The 21,758-nt window shown below is 34.6% G+C and overlaps 1 protein-coding gene across 15 annotated transcripts; it reads left to right on the top strand.

The window, feature by feature from the left end:
* Window positions 1-12,368: 12,368 nt before the first annotated feature.
* LOC111999267 (uncharacterized) lies at window positions 12,369-16,678 on the top strand. Of its 15 annotated transcripts, none has more exons than XM_065782861.1 (6): window positions 12,369-12,670; window positions 12,938-13,018; window positions 13,757-13,870; window positions 15,053-15,205; window positions 15,708-15,816; window positions 16,337-16,678. In XM_065782861.1, the coding sequence occupies exons 1-4, from the start codon at window positions 12,614-12,616 to the stop codon at window positions 15,068-15,070; spliced, it is 270 nt and encodes an 89-aa protein (XP_065638933.1). In that variant the 5' UTR covers window positions 12,369-12,613; the 3' UTR covers window positions 15,071-15,205; window positions 15,708-15,816; window positions 16,337-16,678. The 15 variants fall into 15 exon arrangements, 7 of the variants coding, with proteins under 7 accessions (XP_065638933.1, XP_065638932.1, XP_065638934.1 ...); XM_065782860.1 differs by having other exon boundaries at window positions 15,648-15,816; XR_002881573.2 differs by having other exon boundaries at window positions 12,374-12,670; window positions 12,919-13,018; window positions 15,648-15,816.
* The last annotated feature ends 5,080 nt before the right edge of the window (window positions 16,679-21,758 follow it).

The raw sequence follows: 21,758 nt of genomic DNA, 5'->3' as shown, positions 1-21,758 counted from the left end.
TCTTGTGAGAAAGTGCTAGGTTGTAATTCAGATTTGGGTTTCTTAAGAGTGTTCTTATGCACTATTGTATCTTCCTATATTTATAGTGAAATTTCTCCATCGTTGCCGTGTAGGTAGGTAGTTTGCCGAACCATGTAAATTATTGTATTCTTTGTGTGTGCTTGTTATTTAATTTTCTCTTATTTACTGTTATCGATTTGAGTCCTAGGGCGCTATTTGCACAACAAGTGGTATTAGAGCAAGGTTAGGATTCAATCCTTTAAATACAGTAAAGTTGTCAAACACAAAGTATGAAGTAGAGAAGTTTTGTGGTAAGGGGAAATTTTCCCTTTGGCAAAGGCAAATGAAGGATCTCCTAATTCAACAAGGAGTTCATAAGGCTTTTCTTGGGAAGGAGAAGAAACCAGAAATGATGAAGGATGTAGAATGGGTAGAGATGGATGAGAAAGTAGCTAGCGCTATTCGTCTCAACCTAGGTGATGAGATCATTCACAACATCCTAGAAACAGAGACTACAAAGGAAGTTTGGAGAAACTAGAAGGTCTTTATATGAGAAAGAATTTGACAACAAGTTGTACATGAAGAAGCAACTTTACAGTTTGCATATGAAGGAGGGTTCAGATCTGTTGGAGCATCTCAACACATTTAACATGTTAAACACCCAATTGTCAAGTTTTGGGGTGAATTATGAGGACAAAGATAAAGCATTGCTCTTATTAATGTCATTTACTACACATTTTGATCATCTAGTGACTAGGTTGATGTATGGGAAAGAGACCGTAGTACATGATGAGGTGACTAGTGCTCTCTTGTCATACATAAAGATGAAGCAAGATGGTGATGGTTCTTAGGCTGATGGACTTATTGTAAAGTCAGAGTCAAGAAATAAGGGTAGAAGCAAGTCAAAAGGATGGAAATCCAACAGGAACAGATCACAGTCTAAATCACGTGCAAAGAAAGATGTATGTAAAGTGCTTTTATTGTCACAAGAAAGGGCATTACAAGAATCAGTGTAAAGAGTTGAAAGAGCATTTAGAGGAGAAGAAGAATGGAAAGATGCCCCTAGAATCAGCTAGTGTTGCTAAAGAAACATCAGATGACAGTGAAGTTGGTGTAGATTTACTTTTTGTTTCATTAGGTAATAATGTTCTATTGAAATCTTGGGTTTTAGATTTAGCATGTTGTTGATGTCTTGTAGTGGTTCAACCACCCATCGCAGTGACACTTGCGTGTGCGCCTGAAAAATCGCCGTTCAAGCTTAGGAGTTTTGAAGGGTGCTATGGAGGAAGGTTGTACCTCTAGTGTGTGACTGGAAAATGAGTCAATTTTAATGGATTTACCAAAGGTAAGTGAAGTCGCCACAAATCATTGGGTTTTTTCTAATGTGTGATTAGTCACTTGACTCTATTTGATTTTATTACTGATCCTAGGCTAAAAAAAAGGTCATTTTTCCTAACCTAATACGGATGGATAAAAAATCTTGATTCTTGAGTTTGGAAGTCTGGTTACATGTAGAAAAAGTGTTAGGCACCCCACAACGCCTGTCCAAGGATAGTCATTTGTTTTGGTAAAATCTTAATTTAAGGACATTGGTAATTAAAAATCAAGCTATTGGCATTAGCTTTCGAGGTTTTGATCGAATTGGGATTTGAGGTTTGTTGGTTAAATTTGGTTTTGTATCTCATACAAAACACATAGCGGAAGCAATAAACAAAGATCTATTTCATTCATGATAGATAACTTGCATTATGTAAATTTCAGAATTTAAGAACAAGATAGCGTACCTTGGTGCGGTGAAATTCAAAACAAAGGATTATAAGTACTTGAGAACACTTTTAATCTTCACTCCAATTCCACTTTACACCCAAGAAGTGTGGTCTCTCAATCAATTTCCAAGGGAGAATAATTGAGTGGTTTCACTCGCACATACACACCACTTCACAATGGTGTCTCACTTTTTCTCTAATAAAAATTCTGTATGTCTCTCCCTTTATATATAACTGATTATCTAATTGGGCCGGCCTATTGGGCCTTTCCAATTGGGCTTTAATGTGTGGCTTAGAGTGGGACCAAAAGGACCAATAAGACACTAGCTCCAATGGGCCTTGGGCTTTTCTGTCAACTCTTGACAAGTCCAAAATTACCATTAATTATATTTAATACCACTATATAAATATAATTGCTCTCTAGGCCTTATTAATAAATTATATCCCAAAATTTTATTATACATGCAACCCCTTCATAAAATATTCGTAGTAATTCAAAGTCATAAATATAGACTGTCACTTTGAAGATTACTACGTCTTAATCCTTGAGTACCCGGTTTAATCCTTTTAAGTTATTCATTATATATTTATGAAATCCAATTTCATAAATATATACTTTAGTAATTTCTTACCGAAGTGGTTAGGCCTAACTCTCTGAATAACTAAACCCATTAAACTTATCTCAAGGGAATATTTTAAATCTCTGTTAAGAGACTATGAATTCCATCTTGAGAATATATGTTCCATCAACACGAAATGTGGCTGCCCAACATACTGAGGTTTTAACCGTTACTTTAGATCTCACTCCTGATATATCAAAGCAACCTACACTTCATGATTAGGGCCATTATTCTCTCAGGATTAAGAGTTCATGCAAATATAAGTTGTGAGATTTATTATTCAATTAACAGTCGTTAGGAGAATAATAAATCTCACAGCGGTCCAGTTCAATATGTCTTAACTCTTAAAACATATTAACACATCAACTAGAAGTCTCCACTTTCATGATCAAGACAAATCATCTTAGTTGATATGTTATAGTCTTCGCAGATGAAATGCCCAATTTCATCACCGACTATGAAATAAAATTTTGAGTTTACAAAGAACTTGTGACTTATATCTTCTGTAACTAAATCACATAAATCACATACTATGCAACTCATGGACTAAATGATAATGTCTGAATATTCATGTTACCATTATTTTAGATAATAATAAAACAACTTTATTAATTACAATATTAAGTTATACATCATGTCATACATAATGTCATACATAATATCATAAATAGCATCATACAATAGGATTTAAGGGCACTAATCCCAACAAGGTTTGGTTTCAGAAAGGGTGTGGTCTCGATCAATTTTTCCCTAGTGTGTTTGAGATCAGTGCCAAATTTCCATGGCGAAAATCCGGTAGCATTTCACCTTATTTTCATGCTCAAAATTCGGCAATGCTTCGCCTCAGGTGGATTATAGCACACAAAACACCATCCTTACCCAGCTTTTGCTATGAGAATATGGCTACAAGGATGACCCATTTTTATGGTGAAATCCAACAGAGTTTTGTGTTTGGTGCGCTATGGCGCATCGAAAGGGTTTCATGCCTGTGTATATGACGTGTGCCAACATGCTTGTGCTAGGAAAAGCCAGAGTCCTTCAAAGCATCAAACCTATCGATGCGCATTGCATACACGGAGAAATCAATGTCACTTGGTGACATGGATCGGGATGGTCACACCATGATGATTGTGCACCCAATATAGCATGAATATGCACCTACAACAATTGCCTTGGGCATACCCGTACTAGAGAGGGTTTCTCATGTAGCCACAAGGGTCCATCATACAAAGTGCACGATTACCTACATACAAGCATATATATATATATATATAGATATACATACATTATGCACAATGCTATCACACAGAACAGGAACGTAAATAGACATTGCTAACATCCTAAAGGTATGCCCTAGCAAGGTACATGAAATGTAAAATAAACATTGCCAAACCTAAGGAATGCGGCCCAAGTAAGATGCAGGAAAGATAAAGGGTTCATGGAGAGGGGAAACCCTAATACAATGCTCTAGAGAAGAGGCTAAGAGAAAGGGAGAAAGATGTAACCACTCGGGGAGGCTAGGCCTCCTGATCTACTAAACATTGCCCTTTGTGGGCTTGCGTCTTCTTGCTTGCATCCTTGCCATTTTTTGCTTGCGCCTAGGAGGTCGCACCCTTGCTCTAAGTGTCCATGCTCCCAGTGTGTACATGCAAAGACAAAGGAAACATGAGGAAACATGAGAAAACCCAAAGTTTGGTACTCATCAGAGTCCAAACAAGCGAGAAAATGCCTAAGAGGCATTTTACCAAACACCTAACATGCCCACTATGAATAACAATGTGAACCAATGCATGAACATCATGAAAACCACCCTTAATACAAGATCTTTTTACCACAAGGGGCCAACAGCCAAAGCAAATCATCAAAAGAAACCAATCCCATGCAAAAATTTGACAAAAATAAGTTTTCCCAACCACTATGATGAAAGTCCCAACCAAGAGCACAAAATTCTCCAAAACATAATCCAAGGATCCAAAACAATGAAAAGAGTTTAAAATTACCTTAGAGATGTTAATGGAATAAAAAAAAACATTCAAATTGATTGGGTATTGATGTAAAAATATTGAAAGAGGGGTTTAAGAGAGGATGGGAGAGGTTTAAAATAAGTTTCTCATGAAAAACCCTTTAAAAAGCTGTTTCTGGGCGTTTCGTGACTGAGCGAGTTGTGAAAATTTTCGCGAGTCGCGAGATGAGTCGCGAAAGGTTCTGGATGAACTTGCGACTTGCGTTGCGTGACTAGTGAGTCATGAAATTAGTCACGAAAATTTTCGTGAGCTGCGCGAGTAGCGAGGGAGTCGCGAGGTGAGTCGCAAAAAACTCAGACACTTGTTTTTCAACACAGAACATGTTTAAACAACGAAAAACAAAGTAAGCACTAAACATGAACACAAAGAGTGATAAAAATCACTTCCAAAAACATATAAAATAATCAAAAATCTTTTTGGATTAATCCATATATAGTTGAGCACACACATATCACATTTAAACAAGTACAATCGAACAAATAAATAAGGTATTCATTGAACATTAGGCATGTGTGTTGTGTGTGTGTATCAAGTGTGGAATAGTTCATAGTCTAAAGTGAAACTTCAATAATCAATTCAATTAAGCCATACACAACTAGTACTAAGTCAAGTGGTCTATCTCAATTATAGAAATGAACATATATGACCTCCTACAAGAAAATGATTACATATCTTTAAAACTTTTCATTTGGCTTCTTTACAAATCATAACATTTGATCATTTTGAATCAATACATCTCATTTTGAGATTGATGCCTAAAATTTTTGATATTTCAATTTGATGAACAAGCCTTTGGATTTTTAGGCACCATACAAATTCATAAAAGTCGCTTTCCCTTTTTCCTAGTCAAATATTAGTATGTGTGATGGTTTTTGTAGCTCATGATCTCTTTTCATTTTGAGATTTACATTAGTTAAGCTCTTTAAGCAAAAAAATATAAAAGTGTGGGAAGATATATAGGCACAAGTCTACACATGTATCTAAATCAATATGACTATTGACTAATCATTCATGACAAGATTGAATATCGATTTACAACAATTACACAAAGATGTCAAGATTTTTTCCACAAAGATATAAGTGCACAAAGAACAAGTTAAGCTCGTAAATGCATAAAGCTATTTATACGAAGGTACAAGGCAAAACTCACATGAGATATGTGCTCAAACATATACGATCAAACTTTTTGAATTTTTCACTTTTTATGTGGTTTTGGATTTTTACTCATACAAAACTAAAACATAAAAGTAAGATAATAAAAAATAAAAAAAAGCAATGCATACAAATAAATGCAAAATGCACAAATGCATGAAGATATGACATTCAATGCATAAAGGGTCTTACAAGGATCGAAAGAATTAGATCAAGGACCAAAAGAGCAAAAGCTCAACCATAGGAACTGTTCCTCATCCAAATGGAACGATTATTTGGAATGAATGTCTTAAGAAAAGTGAGACGAGGGTTAGAAGAAAGAGAACCAGAGATGCACATAGTTAAGGAGTTAGGGGCATTAAACACTTTCTTTAACAACGTGCTATTTTCACTCAAATTCAGTTTACCCTTTTTAGCACTACTTCCAAGAAGCTCAAGTTTCTTTTTTCTTTTGATTCTTTTAAGAGCATGAAACTTAGAGCAATGAGGTCTTAGATGACCAAAAGCACCACAATGGTAACAAATAATGTTTTTAGGCCCACTAGGCTTTTTAGGAAGGGATCTAGCAACATGATTTTGTTCTGTCCTCAACTTATGACATTGAGGTCTTATATGACCAATCACATCACATTGGTGGCAAGTTGGAACAAATTTAGATCCATCCAAAGCCTTAGGTTGAGACCTAAATGGAGGCTTTGACTTAATAGCCTTTCTCTCCATCTTTTGATTTCTTTTATGTGGAGGAATGTACACCGATTTTTTCTTTGACGTAGAACACACAATAGGCACAAAATCGGGTACCACAACATGATTGCAACAAATATTTTTATCCTTTTTAACAATAGGTTCAGTAATCAAACACTTGGCATGCATCTTAAGAGATTCATTTTCACATTTTAGCTCATCAACAAGTTTGTTAGACAAAATAAGTTTAGCATCCAAGTCCATATTCAAACATTCAAACTCTTTTAGCTTTTCAAGAGAATTTTCAGCAAATTTCTTATATTTTTCAACCAATTTGTTGGATTCATTGAGCTTAGCAATCAAATCATCCTTTTCACAAAATAACTTGCTCAAATTCTTTTGGAACTTCTTTGCCTTTTTCTTTAAGAGTTTGTCATTTGGAATATCAACAACACCCAATGATTCATGTAACATATCATCACAATCATGAGGCTTATCACTCATAAAGGCATTTTCACAACACATGGCATGTTATATTCATCATTAACCAAATCATACAAAGAAGCATACAAAGCAATATCCATGGAAAATAACATAAGGGGTCAAGGATCACACTTAGGTATTTAAATCACAACAAGTGTACCTGCTCTGATACCAATTGAATGTTCAAATAGCATGTAAAACACTATGAAGGTTTAGACCCCCAATTACAAATTACCAATTCAAGCTTATTATCAAACAATAAATGTGTGGAACATGAATATAAGCTAATAACAGAATTGATAAACCATCTAAACCAATTAAAATTACATCCACAGCAGAAATTAAATAGCAAAGATTAAGGGAAGAGAGATGCAAACACAAGGACAACACAGCGATGTGTTATTAAAGAGGAAACCGAAGCTCTTAGCGTAAAACCTCTCCGCTGCCCTTCAAGCGGTCAATAATCCATTAAAGAATGAAGTTGGGATACATGAACACCAGAAGACCCTTTAAGCCCAATCTACCCAGTGTATCTAAGCCCTCCAAGCTTCTTGCTCTAATGAGGTTGTGCTAAACCTTTGTCTTCTTTAGCTAACCGGATTCCGCTATAGTCTATAGCATCAACCAATAACTGTTGGTCCTTTCATAACTGCTTTCCAAAGCACCAAAAAGCCTTTTCACAGATGTGGTTATGGTGAGAAAATGATTTGGGTAAGAATCTCTTAAGGATGTAACAATGGAGAGGGTGAGAGTAGAGGAATTTGAAGAGTCTTTATGAAAAGATTGTGGATGAGTCAATCTTGTTTTTATATAGGGTTTCTCTCTAAAAATTCTCTCTGAAAGCTCTCTACATTTCATGGGTATAAAGGGTATTTATACTAGGGTGAGAAAGAAATGTGAAGAGTTAATTTTTCCAAAACAGAGTTGGTTGGCGACTTGGCCTCGCGACTTGATTGAGTCGCGAGTTTAAGTAGCGAGCTAGCTGAATGGCTAATATGGACTTTTTGTCTTGTAGTACAATAGCTGGCATGATGGTTCAGCCTTTCTGCATGCTCCGCTCGTGTGCATCATCTGGCGGCTTGCCAGTCACGAGCCATCCGCGAGATCTAGTTACGAGTCCTTGCTTCACTGCACATTCTTAAGCATTTCTTCACACTCTCTCACACACTACCCTTACAAGATTCCCACCTAAATACAAGGTTTCTAAATGCTGAATTACAAGAAAATTTGGCATGTATAAAGCCAATAAGATGGTTGATTAAATTCAATCTTACACTAAAAGTTTAGAACGATTGGAAAATCGTGAATACATAAGAACATACAAGTTATAGAAAGAAGATTATAGAATTTGCTTGGTTCGATAGATCGAAGAACAGGCTCGACCAACTGAAAGTAATATCTGCAGAATTTTAATTAAGCCCAAACAGTAGTTCAAGCCCATTAAGGATTAGGGTTTCAGATCTACTTCTCCCACTATATAAAGGAAACTCTAAGCACGTTTTTATGAGGCTTTTTAGAGAGAGAAGAGTGTCCCTCTTTTGTATTTAGGGTTTTGTACCTAAAAAGCTCTCTCATATTTTCTACCAGTATTATTATTTGAAGAATCTCAAGATCCAGTATTGTAGAAGTTGTTGCCTTCTCTAGTCATCAAAGGTGCTAATGATCTAAACCTTCATGGGTGGTCTTGGAGTCACAAACAGGAGAGTTTGTGTTGCTAAACCTTTGAGTGAGATCTCAAAGTCACAAACATGGGTGTTTGTGTTTTGCGAAGGCCAAAGAAAGAAGTAGTCCGTGGACTCAGAGCTATCATGGGGTCATAGTAATAAGTTTTCTACTCAAGGTAGCAATAGGATGTTAATGGTCTAAGTCACTGTTGTACAAACTTCAATTCTTTCATAGTGGTTTTGCTATTTTACCTTGAGGATAGCTAGGTTAAATCCTCCCCAGGTTTTTTAGCGGTTTGGTTTTCCTAGGTCATCATATCTTTGTGTTCTTTATTTTTCGCACTTTACATTGATATGATTTATCTGTGTTAACCTAGATCTACATAATTTGACTAAGTGATTACTTGGCTAATTAACTAGGTTAATCTAGCTGTGTTTTAAGGGGTCTAAAAACAAATAGATAGTTTACAAGATTACAGTTTGCAAGAAAAGTAAGTACAATTTGCAAGGTATGGATGTGAATGAAGATGTAGTTTGTGAGATAAAGACATGAATGGAATTTTCAAGAACATGAGGTACAACTTAGTAAAAATAAAAGTAAAAAAAATAAAAATTTCCAAATATCCCTAGTAGGTGCCTAGAAGGTAAGAAGTACAAAGAAAAATTAAAAAAATGCACCTAGAAATACCCTTAATTGGGTAAAAGACACAAAGACTCTTAAAGCATCCCTAGCAGGTTTGAAAGTATCCAAAACATCCCTTAGCAAATCAGGAATCACCAAGGAAACTCCTCTTGAGTTAAGACCATCAACCAAATCCTAGTAAGTTATAGTGTCATGGAGGATTCCCTCATGGGTCCAAGGCACAAGGACAACTTCCCCAAAGGTTGTGAAGAATAGTAGTTCACCATGGAGTTGATAGAACTCCCTCATGAGTGAAATCAACACAAGTTCCCTAGTGAGTCATGAAGGAGAAGAAGAAAATTTTTTCCAGTGAACTATATAACATTAAAGACTTCCTTGTAGGTCAAAATCATCACCAAAACTTCTCAGTAAGTTATTTTTCTCAAGCCAGTACACACCATCAAGAACTTCCTCATGAGTCAAAGTTACCAAGCTCACTTGTGCACATATCCTCTGGGAATTGAACATGCATGCACATGACTTATACCAGTTACAATTACCAAGAAACTTGTGCACATATCCTTCGGGAATTGAACATGCAAGCACAGGACCAATACCAGTTAGAATTACCAAGAAACTTGTATACATATCCTCTGGGAATTGAAAATGTAGGCACAAACCCCATACCAGTCATACAAAACTCATGCACATATCCTCCAAAAATTGAATATGCAGGCACATATCTCATACCAGTCATACAAGAACTCATGCACATATCCTCCGAAAATTGAATATGTAGGCATAATGGAAGACGTAGAGATAGGGACAGAGACCAAGGTTACCACGAGGCAAGAGCCTTACCCGAAAGGTAGAGATGGAGATAGAAAACAAGAATTACCAAAGGCCTAGACTACCTGGAGAAGTTTAAGGCAAGAGCCCCAGATGGACACCACACACACACACACACACACATATATATCCTTTTAAGCTAGTAATAGAACCGTGTTTGTTTGGTTGGTTGTTTTTTTTTCTTTTTAAGGACTCTAGGATAGTGAGTCACTCGCCTTTTGCTTGCAATTAGCAAAATAGGTTCTGGGATAGTGAATCCGTCGTTGCTTGTTTTCTAAGTGACAAAGGTGGGAATTTGTACATATGAATCCTATGAAACTCTGTGGAGTTGCATTGCGCCCCATGTGTGTGTGTTGTTTGCTGTATGCGTAGGTTGGGCTCGAGCTGTACGTCGAAACAAAATGTTTTGTATCTTATTCTTTTGATTCTATTAGAGAAGCTCACGAATCATAAGAGGGACATTTGTAGACACTGCATTTTGTACCCCTTATGACTTGGGCCCCTGTTCCCTAATGATGTTGGAATTCTAAAGCCCAAGCTTGGTTTAGGGCTTGATCAAATTGAAATTGACTTGAGGAAATTGCTTTTAGAAAAAGATAAAATTTTTATGAACTAAATAAATATATTTTTGAAAAATTAAGGCCAAGAAACCCTAGGGCATGCGTACGCGTACACACGTATGCACACACATGTCCCAAAGTTGCGTGCGTATGCTTCATACATGTGTACACATACTCAGGCTTGTGCATACATGCTAGAGTTCCATAACTATGAAAGACAAGTTTTTCAACATTAAGTGTAAGGTTTGGAATGAATCTCATATCGTCTGAGAGCTGTTCCAAACCCCCATACATGATACCTTTTCAAAACACACAGAAAATCTTAAGGGAAAAAAACAAGATTCATTAGAAGTATATGTTCTAAGTCTCTTTTTTTCTTTAATCTTTTTGTTTTCCTTTTTTTCTTGTTTTGTTGTGTTATAATACACTTGTTTAGTTTAGGTTTCCCTTGTGCTATCATTTTATGTATGTTAGGTTGTTAGTTTAAGCTTTCAGCTTTGTTCTATGTTCTTGTGCTTTTTGGGTTAGGGTTTAGGGCATGTATGCATATGCATGCTTACTACATGCACATGCATACATGAAGTATGCGTACGCATACAACTGCACTATGTACGTAGGCCTCATGTATGCGTATGCATACTCATGTTTAGAAACCCTAATTTGAACCTTTTGCTTCTATTTCTTTATTTAAATATGCCACTATTCTAGTTTGTTCTCACATGTATATGTCTATGTTTCTTTGTTGTTTGTTCTCCATATCTTAGATTAAGGTTTCATTTCAATTCTTTCTTTGTTTTGCCATGAACATGCATATGATATGACCATGCATTAATGCATAGGTGTTGTGGTGAAGAGAGGTAAGTCATACATTTATATGAATATGCATTTGGAATGTGTGTTTCGATGATGAGTATGAATATGTTTGTTGGGATGATGTTTAGATGCAATCACATGTTTGCTTAAACCTTACCATGTCTATGTTTCTGCCTTGGATGTAATGCAATGCATGATAGATGTATGCTAGGCCTGAGATGTGATATGTAATGCAATGCCATGATAGATTTATGTTAGGGTTTAGGATGAAATGCCGTATTTGTTTGCAAGATGCATGTTAGTGTGTGTGTGAGTCTAGAATGACAATATTGGATATGCCTTTAATGAGATTAAGACGTAAGACACAATGAGTGGAAGCTGACCCATGAGTTGGGCAGTCTTGGGTGCCTAAGACCTTCATATGCCATACCTAAACTCTGAAACCATACTTTGATAGTAAGATCAGTCCTTCCACGTAAGGACGCTATGCATGTGGTTCCTAGACCTACTCTAGGTGGTGACTCCATTTTCTTTTCTCCGCCCCAGTCCACTCAGCCGAGGCATACTCCCTTCCCGTTATGTCCACACTGTCCAGCCAAAGGTAACATATGAAATGAACCAATTGCTTTCTGAGAGTTCCAAGAAGTGGAGATTAGAAAGGCACTCATATAGATGTACTTGCTTTAAGGCCCCAGGACCAGATGGTGTGCTCTTATTATTTTATCAGCATTTTTGGCCTTTTATTGGAATAGTTGTGACTAAAACTATTTTGGATTTCTTTAACTTTGGAATCATTCCTTCAAAGTATAATGAAACCCATATTGTTTTAGTTCCTAAGATCAAAGAACCAAAAAGAGTAACTAATTATTACCCAATGTTGTTTACAAATTAGCCTAAAAAACTCTAGCAAATAGATTGAAGAAAATCTTACTATCTGTGATTAGTGATACTCAAAGTGCTTTTGTGTGTAGTAGATTGATTACTGATAATGTGCTAGTTGTCTTTGAAACAATGCATCATCAATATATATATATATATATATATATAACCGACACTTTTGAAGCTTCCACAACTTTCCACGTCAGCACAATATTTAAAAAAAAAAAACATAAATCCAAAAAAAAAAAAAAACTTTTCTAAAACCCTAAAACCCAATAAAAACACCCGATAAAAACCAACCGTTCTTCTCTCTTCTCTATTTCTCTACCTTCTCCTTCCCCAAAACCCTACACTGAAAATCAATCCTGCCTAGAAGCCATACCCACACTGTCAGGTTCGAGATAGAAAGAAGGGGTCACCAACCATATGGTTTGGTCCTTCAGTGGTACATAAAACTATGGTTTCACAGTCGGAGAGTTTTTCCGGAAGCGAAGGTGATGATGGGACCGCAACAGAGCTTGAAGAGAAAATCAAATCAGACACCACCACTACTGGTAAATAATTTTCTATACCATTAACATATATATATATATATATATATATTAATTTTCCCAATAAATGTAAATGTTTAATTTTCCGATCTGGGTATTTCGTAACGTTATTGAAAAATTATCATAGTTTTTGTGTTCGAATAAAGCTATTTGTATTTGGGATATTCAGTTATGTGTTAAAATTGATTAGGAATTCATAACCTATATTATATTTTGATTAGGAATCCATAACCCTAACCAAATTTGATTAGGAATCCATAACACAATCAGAGAGTTTTTCCGGAAGCAAAGGTGACGATGGGACCGCAACAGAGCTTGAAGAGAAAATCAAATCAGACACCGCCACTGTTGGTAAATAATTTTCTATACCATTAACATATTTTATTTTTATAATTTTCCCAATAAATGTAAATGTTTAATTTTCCGATCTGGGTATTTCATAACGTTATTGAAAAATTATCATAGTTTTTGTGTTCGGATAAAGCTATTTGTATTTGGGATATTCAGTTATATGTTAAAATTGATTAGGAATTCATAACCTATATTATATTTTGATTAGGAATCCATAACCCTAAATTATATTATAAATAGTATTCTTTTAGGGATTATGTGTTACCATGCAACTCACGGCTGAAAATTTGTATTTTTCATTCGTCTCTTCTGAAATTTTTTTGCTCGCTTTATAATTCTGAATTTTTATTGCTCTCTTTATAATTCTTCAGTTTTTTTGGATTTAATTTTGTGAATTTTTATCTGGGTTCATGTGGCTACCGCTTAAAAACTTGATTTTAGTGTATAGTTTGGGGATTTAAATTTGAAATTCATAAGGAATTTTAAATTCTAATTCTTTGAGATTGTGTATTTGAAATTCTTTTATGATTCATTTGTTAGATATTGGGATTGGTATGGGTTTGAATTTTTTATGATTCATATGTTAGATATTGGGATTGGTATTGATGGTGGGATAGGTTTATATTGTAGAAAACAACATTTAGATAGATTTCATAATAGTTGATAGTATTGTACAAATGTTTTTTTTTTTTTTTTTGCTGCACTATTGTAACAATGATTTACCATATCGATTATTAGTTTGTGGACTGGTGTCACTTTGGAGCTTTAGGGGCCTCTGTTGGGCTGCTATTGCTGTGGACTAGAGGAGTAGTAGAGAAGATTGATGGGGCTGTGGAAAATTATTCAGTTTATGTAAGTTTGGATGTGTGGATGATCAATATAAGTCAGTGTTTCAAAGCTTATCGTGTAAATTATGCATGACTGTCCCTTCTTAGGCTCATGCCACTATATTTTCATTAAGGAAAAAAATGTCCGTTTTAGTTTTGCATAAGGTGGTTATGAAATTCATTTTCTTTTCCCTTAAATTTGATAATAGTTTGCCCTTTCATCATATCCTTGATCTCTAGGAGAATATATCTCTGTCCAGTTGACAAAAGACTATATAATATGCTGGGTTTAGAGAGTTTTTATCAGCTCCTTCTATGAATATATATGAGAAATATGACTTTCCATTTTGAGGAATATTAAACGACTCAATGGAGGAATAAATTTCATGTTCTAGGGAAATAAAAACTTTTTGATTTGGATTTTCATTTAGAAGAAAAGATGTAGCTTTAAAGGAGGCTCAAAATTCATTTATGTTAATAGAATAAAATAAATTTGTTGATTACTTAAGGTGCCAACAAAATTTTTTGATTGCATGAATTAAGAATTGTCATAGGGGCAGTTTAAGTATAGAATTTATTTTTCATTTATTAAGAATATCAGGTGAATAGTTCATGTGTACATTGCTATCACATACATTTGATAGGTTTACCTACAAGACAAGGTTCTATTCTAACAATAACCCAATATTTACCCTTCTTTCTTCATAATTATTACTATTGCATTCATTTGATTGAAAGACCATAGTTTAGTTTAAGATTGTCTAATTTTCATTCTTTTGATATTTGGGGGTTAAGCGTTCTTGATCAAATTCTTTTGTATTTCTCATGTCTCACAAAATGCAGCTATTGTTAATGAACAATTACATGCCTAGACTGCACAAAATGTCTCTGCAATTTCAAGTCAGATAAGTTACAACTTGAATTTGTGGTTTTTGGATCCAATTTGGCACATTGGTTTTCAAATTGTGTTCATTTAGTCAAAGCTGAACAATAAGGTTCTAAATATTTTATAGATTTCTGGGTGTTAGTGGCAGTTAATTACTGTTTTTTTATGGGATACATTTGGTTTTAATTCTAGAAGGCTTTTCCTGTTACTTCTTTGGCTACTGCAATTCCAAAAGGTTGATTATTTAGTTTGAAAGAAATTTTTCTTTTTGGTTTTTAATTTTTCTAATAATGGTTGAATATTTTTGCTTATTGTTTTTAGGTACACCTGTTCGTTTAGGCTATTATTGGATTATCATTGAACTCAGATTCATGATTATTATTTTTCACAAAGATAGTGCTCAGTGATGGCATTACACATTGAACCAAAACCTAACAATTCGATTGTCTCTTGCTGCTACTATTGTTGCCCCTGGTGAGTAAGAATCTGAGTTAGGTTATTTTGGTATTTTAGAAGGTGCAAGAGTGGTGGAGAAAGTAGGGTAGAGGTGGAGATGGAGTATAAGCATGAGCAATTACCTAAAGCCCTTGAAAAGTATGAGCAATTATCTGATTTTTTACATCTTTGTTTAATTCTTTGATTGGATTGAAAAATTTTAGATAAGTTATAGACTTTATGAATTAGAATCATACAAATACATAATTCAATGTGGGCTGTTCATTAACATTTCTTTGCCTAAACAAGGGTTTCCATTAGGTATATAAAATTTGTTAACTTTGACAAACTTTAGTAGTTTTGGAAATCCTATAACATTTTCGGCAAGTATAAATAAATTGTTAAGTTCATTTGCCATCTTCCATTTTAATCTATTTAGATTTTTGTCATTTTGGGTGTGTTATTGATGGTTGAAATACAGGCCGATTTGTTTGGTATATTAGCTGCTCACCCAGTAAAACCCTTGGTATCCCTACCTCAGGAGGTACAAAAACAATGCAAGAGAGCTTGGCGAGCTTCAACTTTTTGAGTTGCTTCCTTTCTAATCGAGTCTAAAATATTACCAATTGGCTCTTCACAATTCATGCTAGGTTCGCTAATTCTGCTTCCAACAATCTCCCTCTATGTTCTTGATTATTGGTTCTTCATTTGTGATTTTTAATTATTTTTTATTTCATTCCCTTTTCAATAAATATCAAGTTCTATTTTTCAAAACATGGAAATAATAGCCTAAACTAATGGATGAGACTTTTGTGAATTTTGTCACTAAGGCACAAAATATATGAGAGAAAAATCTACATTGGGTTTGTAGCATATTAGTATCGACACAAATCCTTATTATGTCACATATTAAAGCAAAACCATTTAGCACATGAATATGGGAGTAAGATATATTGTATATGTATTATGGGATATTTTTATAAAATCTACATTTGTTCTTTATTGCACTAGATTAATGAGAATTTTACTGTTAGTACTGAGCAATGATTTCATTTATTTGGTTGTAAGTGATATTTTACCTTTATGGCCTTTTTAAAACAAGGCTACTCTTGAATTAATTTGTATCTATGCTAATGGTGTATATACTAAGAATTTTAATACTAATGGCAGGCAAGCTTTTGATAAAATCAGGACAACTTTTTTTGGGGGCTGCAAAAGTAGAAAATGAAAATTCTGGAAATGTGTAGTTATGATGGGGGAGCTTTTGCTGTAAAGCCAGAGAGAAGAACAAAGCAATCCAAGAGAAACTCTTTGGGATAGAGTGTAGAGCCAACAACGTTATGATGGGGGAGCTTTAGCTGTAAAGCCAAAGAGAAGAATGAAGCAATCCAAGAGAAACTCTTTGGGATATAGTGTAGAGTCAACAACAATGTGCTTGCACCTATTTTGTTAGTGTTTCTTTAATATGTGATATGTAATATTTTGATTTGAAATTTTACAATTTTTGTTGTGCAGGNTTTTTTTTTTTTTTTTTTTTTTTTTTTGAAATGTGTGATTTTCATTTGTCTCTTCTTAATTTGAACTTTTTTTATTTTTGTCAAGAAACTTTGATTAGTTTTTGGTGGTTCTTTGAAAAAGTTTTTTTTTTTGGGAGTTGACTCGACAACTCAGCTCATTTTTATGTGGGGGCCAACCACTTTCTTTGTCGCTCTCTTTTTTGCTTCTTCCTCCTTCATCTTTTTTCCACCGTTAACACTATTCACCCTTATCTTCACCTTGTTTTTTCTTCTTCCTCTTACCATTTCTTCTTAAAAAAAAAAAAAAAAACACTTTTCTAAGCTTTTCAAGCTTCATTTATCCATAGCCCTCAATATTCTTTAGATCCTTGTGTTCTTGAGCACTTTTTCCACACACCCATTTTTTGTAAAACCCATTTTCAAACCCATTTTTCTTTGCATCAAAATGTCTTCTTCTTCTAATGGATCTTCTTTTCTTACTTTTCATGATAAGAAATATGATCCAACCTTTGTCACTCTCTTTTTTGCTTCTTCCTCCTTCATCTTTTCTTCCACCATTAACACTATTCAACAAAAAATAAAAAAAAAAAAAAAAAAAAAAAAAAAAAAAGCAAGCAATTGAACAACAAAGTACTCATCAATTAAAGACTAATTCTAAATTTTGACTTTTGCAAGTAGCAACTCGGTTTCAAGGATGAGAAGCCCTTGATTTCCTTCGTCAAGATCAAGGTCATAGATAGTTCCTTTGTCCAGATCAAGGTCACAGACATTTCCTTTGTTCAGATCAGGGTCGCAGATAGTTCCTTTGTCTAGATTGAGGTCACAGACATTTCCTTCATCTAGACTGAGGCCGCAAACAATTTCCTTTGTCCAGATCGAGGTCACAGGCTGTTCCTTTGTCCAGATCGAGGTCGCAAATAGTTCCTTCGTCAAGATTGAGGTTGAAAAGCCCCTTGGTCGCAAACAGTTCCTTTGTCAAGATTGAGGTTGAAAAGCCCCTTGGACTTAGACATTTCCTTCATCCAGACCGAGGTCATTGATAATTTCCTTCATCCAGATCAAGGTCGCAAAAAATTCCTTTGTCCAAATCAAAGTTGTAGATAGTTCCTTCGTCCAGATCGAGGTCGCAGACAGTTCCTTTGTCCAAATCCAGGTCACAGACATTTCCTTTGTCCAAATCCAGGTCGCAGACATTTCCTTCATCCAGATCTAGGTCGCAAACATTTCCTTCATCTAGACCGAGGTCGCGGACAATTTCCTTCGTCCATATCAAATTTGTAGACATTTCCTTCGTCTAGATCAAGGTCATAGACATTTTTTTTGTCTAGATCGAGGTCATAGATAGTTCCTTCGTCCAGATCAAGGTCGCAAACAATTTCTTTGTCCTAGATTGAGGTCGCAGACAGTTCCTTTGTCCAGATCAAGTTTGCAAACATTTCCTTCATCCAGATCGAGGTCGTAAACAATTTCCTTCATCAAGATCGAGGTCGTAAACAATTTCCTTCATCCAGATCGAGGTCGTAAACAATTTCCTTCATCCAGATTAAGGTCACAGACAGTTTCTTCTTCAAGATATTGGTCGCAAACAAATACCTATCATCAAGATCAAGGTTGAAAAGCCCCTTGTTTGCAAACAATTCCATTATTAAGATCAAGATTGATAAGCCTCTTGGTCGCATCAATTGTCAAGAATCATTTCCAAAGTTCATCAACTATCAGCGAGGTCAGGAATTTTTGTTTTTGTCAAAGGTAAGGCAAGCTTTATGTTCCAAAGTTTTAGGTTCAAAGGCTAGGTAATCTTTGAAAATTCAACCTCGATTAAATCAGGGTTGCTAAAATCAGTGTCTTTGTTTTACATTGACATTCGCTTTCCAAGCTTTGCCAATGAGGGGCATTTTGTAAACTCAATTTTGCACCCATGATTTAATCAAGGAGAATGACTAGAGTGACCATCCATGTACCCTAAAAAATCATGATTGCATTGCATTCATTAATTCATTCATTGCATATCATAAAAATGATCTTGAGATTCTAACGGTCGCGATGGTATGTCTGGTTTTCAAATTGAACTTTTGGATCGAAAGATATTTCATGATCAATTTTGCATGGTTAGCATGCATTGTGTCTAGGTAGAGTCAACCACACATGATTAATTTAAGTTAATTCTGATCTATTAAACAATTAAAATTAATTAGATAATTTTGTGATTGGTTGACAAGTAGTGTTTAAAATAGGATTGCTTGCATAGGAACAAAAGTGATAATTAGATAACAATAAAATTGTGGATAATCTGAACTTTATCAAGATTTATTTTAGATTATTTACCTACAAGATATTTGTTGCTGAAAAGACCTGAATTATCTAGAAAAGAGATAAAAAAAAAATTAGAATATGGATTGAAAACACATCTAAGTGCAAGGCCTGGCTCAAGAAAACCTAAAAAGGGAGTCCAAAACGCACTCGAACACGAAAGTACGTTTGGTGTCTAAAAGTACCATTTGGCACTTTTGGAGTGCTAATCGACACTTTCAAAGTTCCGAATGGCCCCCTTTTGGGCTTTGGCCCAACTCATTTTGGGTACCGATAAAGCACATCATTTTTGATTTTTTCGCAAAAAGCCTTGTCCTGATTCGCATTCTACCCGTCATTGCTTATTTTTTAAGCATTCTAGCCTCTATAAATAGAGTCTGGATCTTTAAAATTCAGCACACTCTTTTACACTCTGAGAGCACACTCTTTGACACTCTAGGAGAGACACCTCTTCACACTCTCAAATTTCTCACCACCTTTCTGGTATTCTCTTTTAATCTAGGGTTTTTCGGTTTCAAAGATAATTGCATAAATTTCTCTGAACCCTAAAACATCCTCTCAAGAAAAACAAGTGCTCCATGCAAGAGGTTGTTTCTAATTACCCTTTTCTTTTCTTTATGCTTCTCTTGTAGTGATGATGCATGTTTGTATATTTTTTTTAGTTTGGTTATCTCAAGTATCCATAACTTGAATTGTTAATTTATATTGTTAAAGCATGTTCTTGATTCCTTTTATTATTGTTGTGATCTCTTTCTTAATTTCAAAGATCTGCAAAATAAAAATGGATCAGCATCTTCCTTAGATGTAGATCTGAATTTTTCTTAAAATAAAAATGGATATGAATCTTCCTTAGATGCAGATTTGATTTTTTCTTAAAATAAAAACGGATCGGCATCATCCTTAGATGCAGATTTGAATTTTTCTTAAATCAAAAACTGGTCTACATCTTATTTAGATGCAGATCTGAATTTTTCTTAAATTAAAAACTGATTTGTATCTTCCTTAGATACATATCTGGTTTTTTTTAGCAGATTTTGAAATAAAGGAAAAGATCATGAATGGTTGTTTTTGTTGTGTTTTTTTTATTCGATAAATGTAACATAAATTTATTTCATGAATGAAATCCTCTTCTCAAGCAATCTTTTTTATATTTTTTGAACATATAAAACAGATCTAATTTTTTTGTCATAAAAATGATCATTTTTTTTTTAAAGTTCTTAAAAATAGATATGATATTTTTCAAATTAAAAGACGTTGTTTTAATTAAATAAAAACATATCTGAATTTTTTTTTTATAAAACAAAAAAGAGGATACATTCATAAATAAATTTGTGATTTAATTTATTTCACATGTGCAACATATCATTCATAGCATGCATAAAGGGGTATATTGGTCACAAGAGTCTAGAAGACTAGACTCTGTTTGGGCGGAATGGGTGCTTAACTCCTTCCCATTCCATAACCTAGCCTCTAAATTTAGTGTCTTTGGATAGGTAAACTTAGGTCTTATCTTTTCTTTATTTTGGGTAGTTTGTAACTAGGACCCAAAGCCATGTAATTTTCAGTTTTTTTCAAATATGTATTTTCTTTTATTCATTCAATGAAATTAAAAAAAAAAAAAAAAGATTCAGCCATGTAAAGTTTTATATAGTTTTGCTCTTATTTTATTTCATTTTATTTTTATAAAAAATAAGTGGGGACTCCACACCACTTACCCAAAAAGAGAGATGCCCTAAAAGGTACCCAAATCTCTTTTTTGAGAGCACCAAATGGGAATTTTCCCCAAGTCTCTCACAATGATGCTTACTTGAACATGTGAAGATGCAATGTTTGGATGATGAGCATGATTGATTGATGCCATGTATGTTTGCTGCCTTTAGATAGTGAGATGCTTGTTGTCATGTGATGTGTATTGCTTTGATTAGAAGTGCTAAGTAACATGAGGTGTGATGTGTGTACATATGCTTAGATGAACACTAGGTGTATGTATATGATATGATGATATGAGATAAATGTGATATGAATGACATACCTAGATAAATGTTAGGACATGCATGACATGATGATAAGCCTATCTAGATGCATGTTAGGACATGATGAGATGCATATGTCGATGTGATGTGATGAGTTGATGATGTTTATGAGATGTCATGATAGATGAATGCTAGGTTGTATTCTTGATGCATGTTATGATAGATTTGGAGGGTGTGTGTTTGTGTGTATATGTATAGATAACCAATTAGAGTATTGTTTGATGGAATTACAATGTGGAACATAATGAGTGGAGGTTGACCTACGGGTTGGGTGGGGTTGGGTGTCTAACACCTTTTAAATTTTGGACATATGCTCTAGTAAGATCAATCCCTCCAAGAGACTTTTATATATATGGTTTCTAAACCTAATATAGATAGCGACTCCATTTTTCATCCTTCATCTTGGTCCACTCGACAGAGGCATACTACCACCATGACAAGCACCAAAGCCATCATGAGCGCTTATGCCCACAGCCATCCTAATTACAACTAGTAGCATATCGGGCTAAAAATTAACATCCCTTGGAACAAAAGAAAATTTCCCAAAAAAAGAAAAACTTAGAGCAATCTTAAAATTCGGAAGAAGGGGGGCAATAAACCACAGAGGAGAAGAGTAAGGGGGCTGTTAGAAATACTAAATGAATAGTATTGTATTTCTTAAGTAATAATATATACATGAGTACCTTTATATAGGAGGCAGAGTATGTAGTACAAGTATGTGTGTTATATAAG

This window comes from Quercus suber, unplaced genomic scaffold, assembly GCF_002906115.3.
Source record: "Quercus suber isolate HL8 unplaced genomic scaffold, Cork oak 2.0 scaffold_318, whole genome shotgun sequence".
In the NCBI taxonomy this organism is placed as follows: Eukaryota; Viridiplantae; Streptophyta; class Magnoliopsida; order Fagales; family Fagaceae; genus Quercus; species Quercus suber.
Note: the sequence above shows the minus strand (reverse complement) of the source record. Positions and strands in the feature narration are given on the sequence as shown.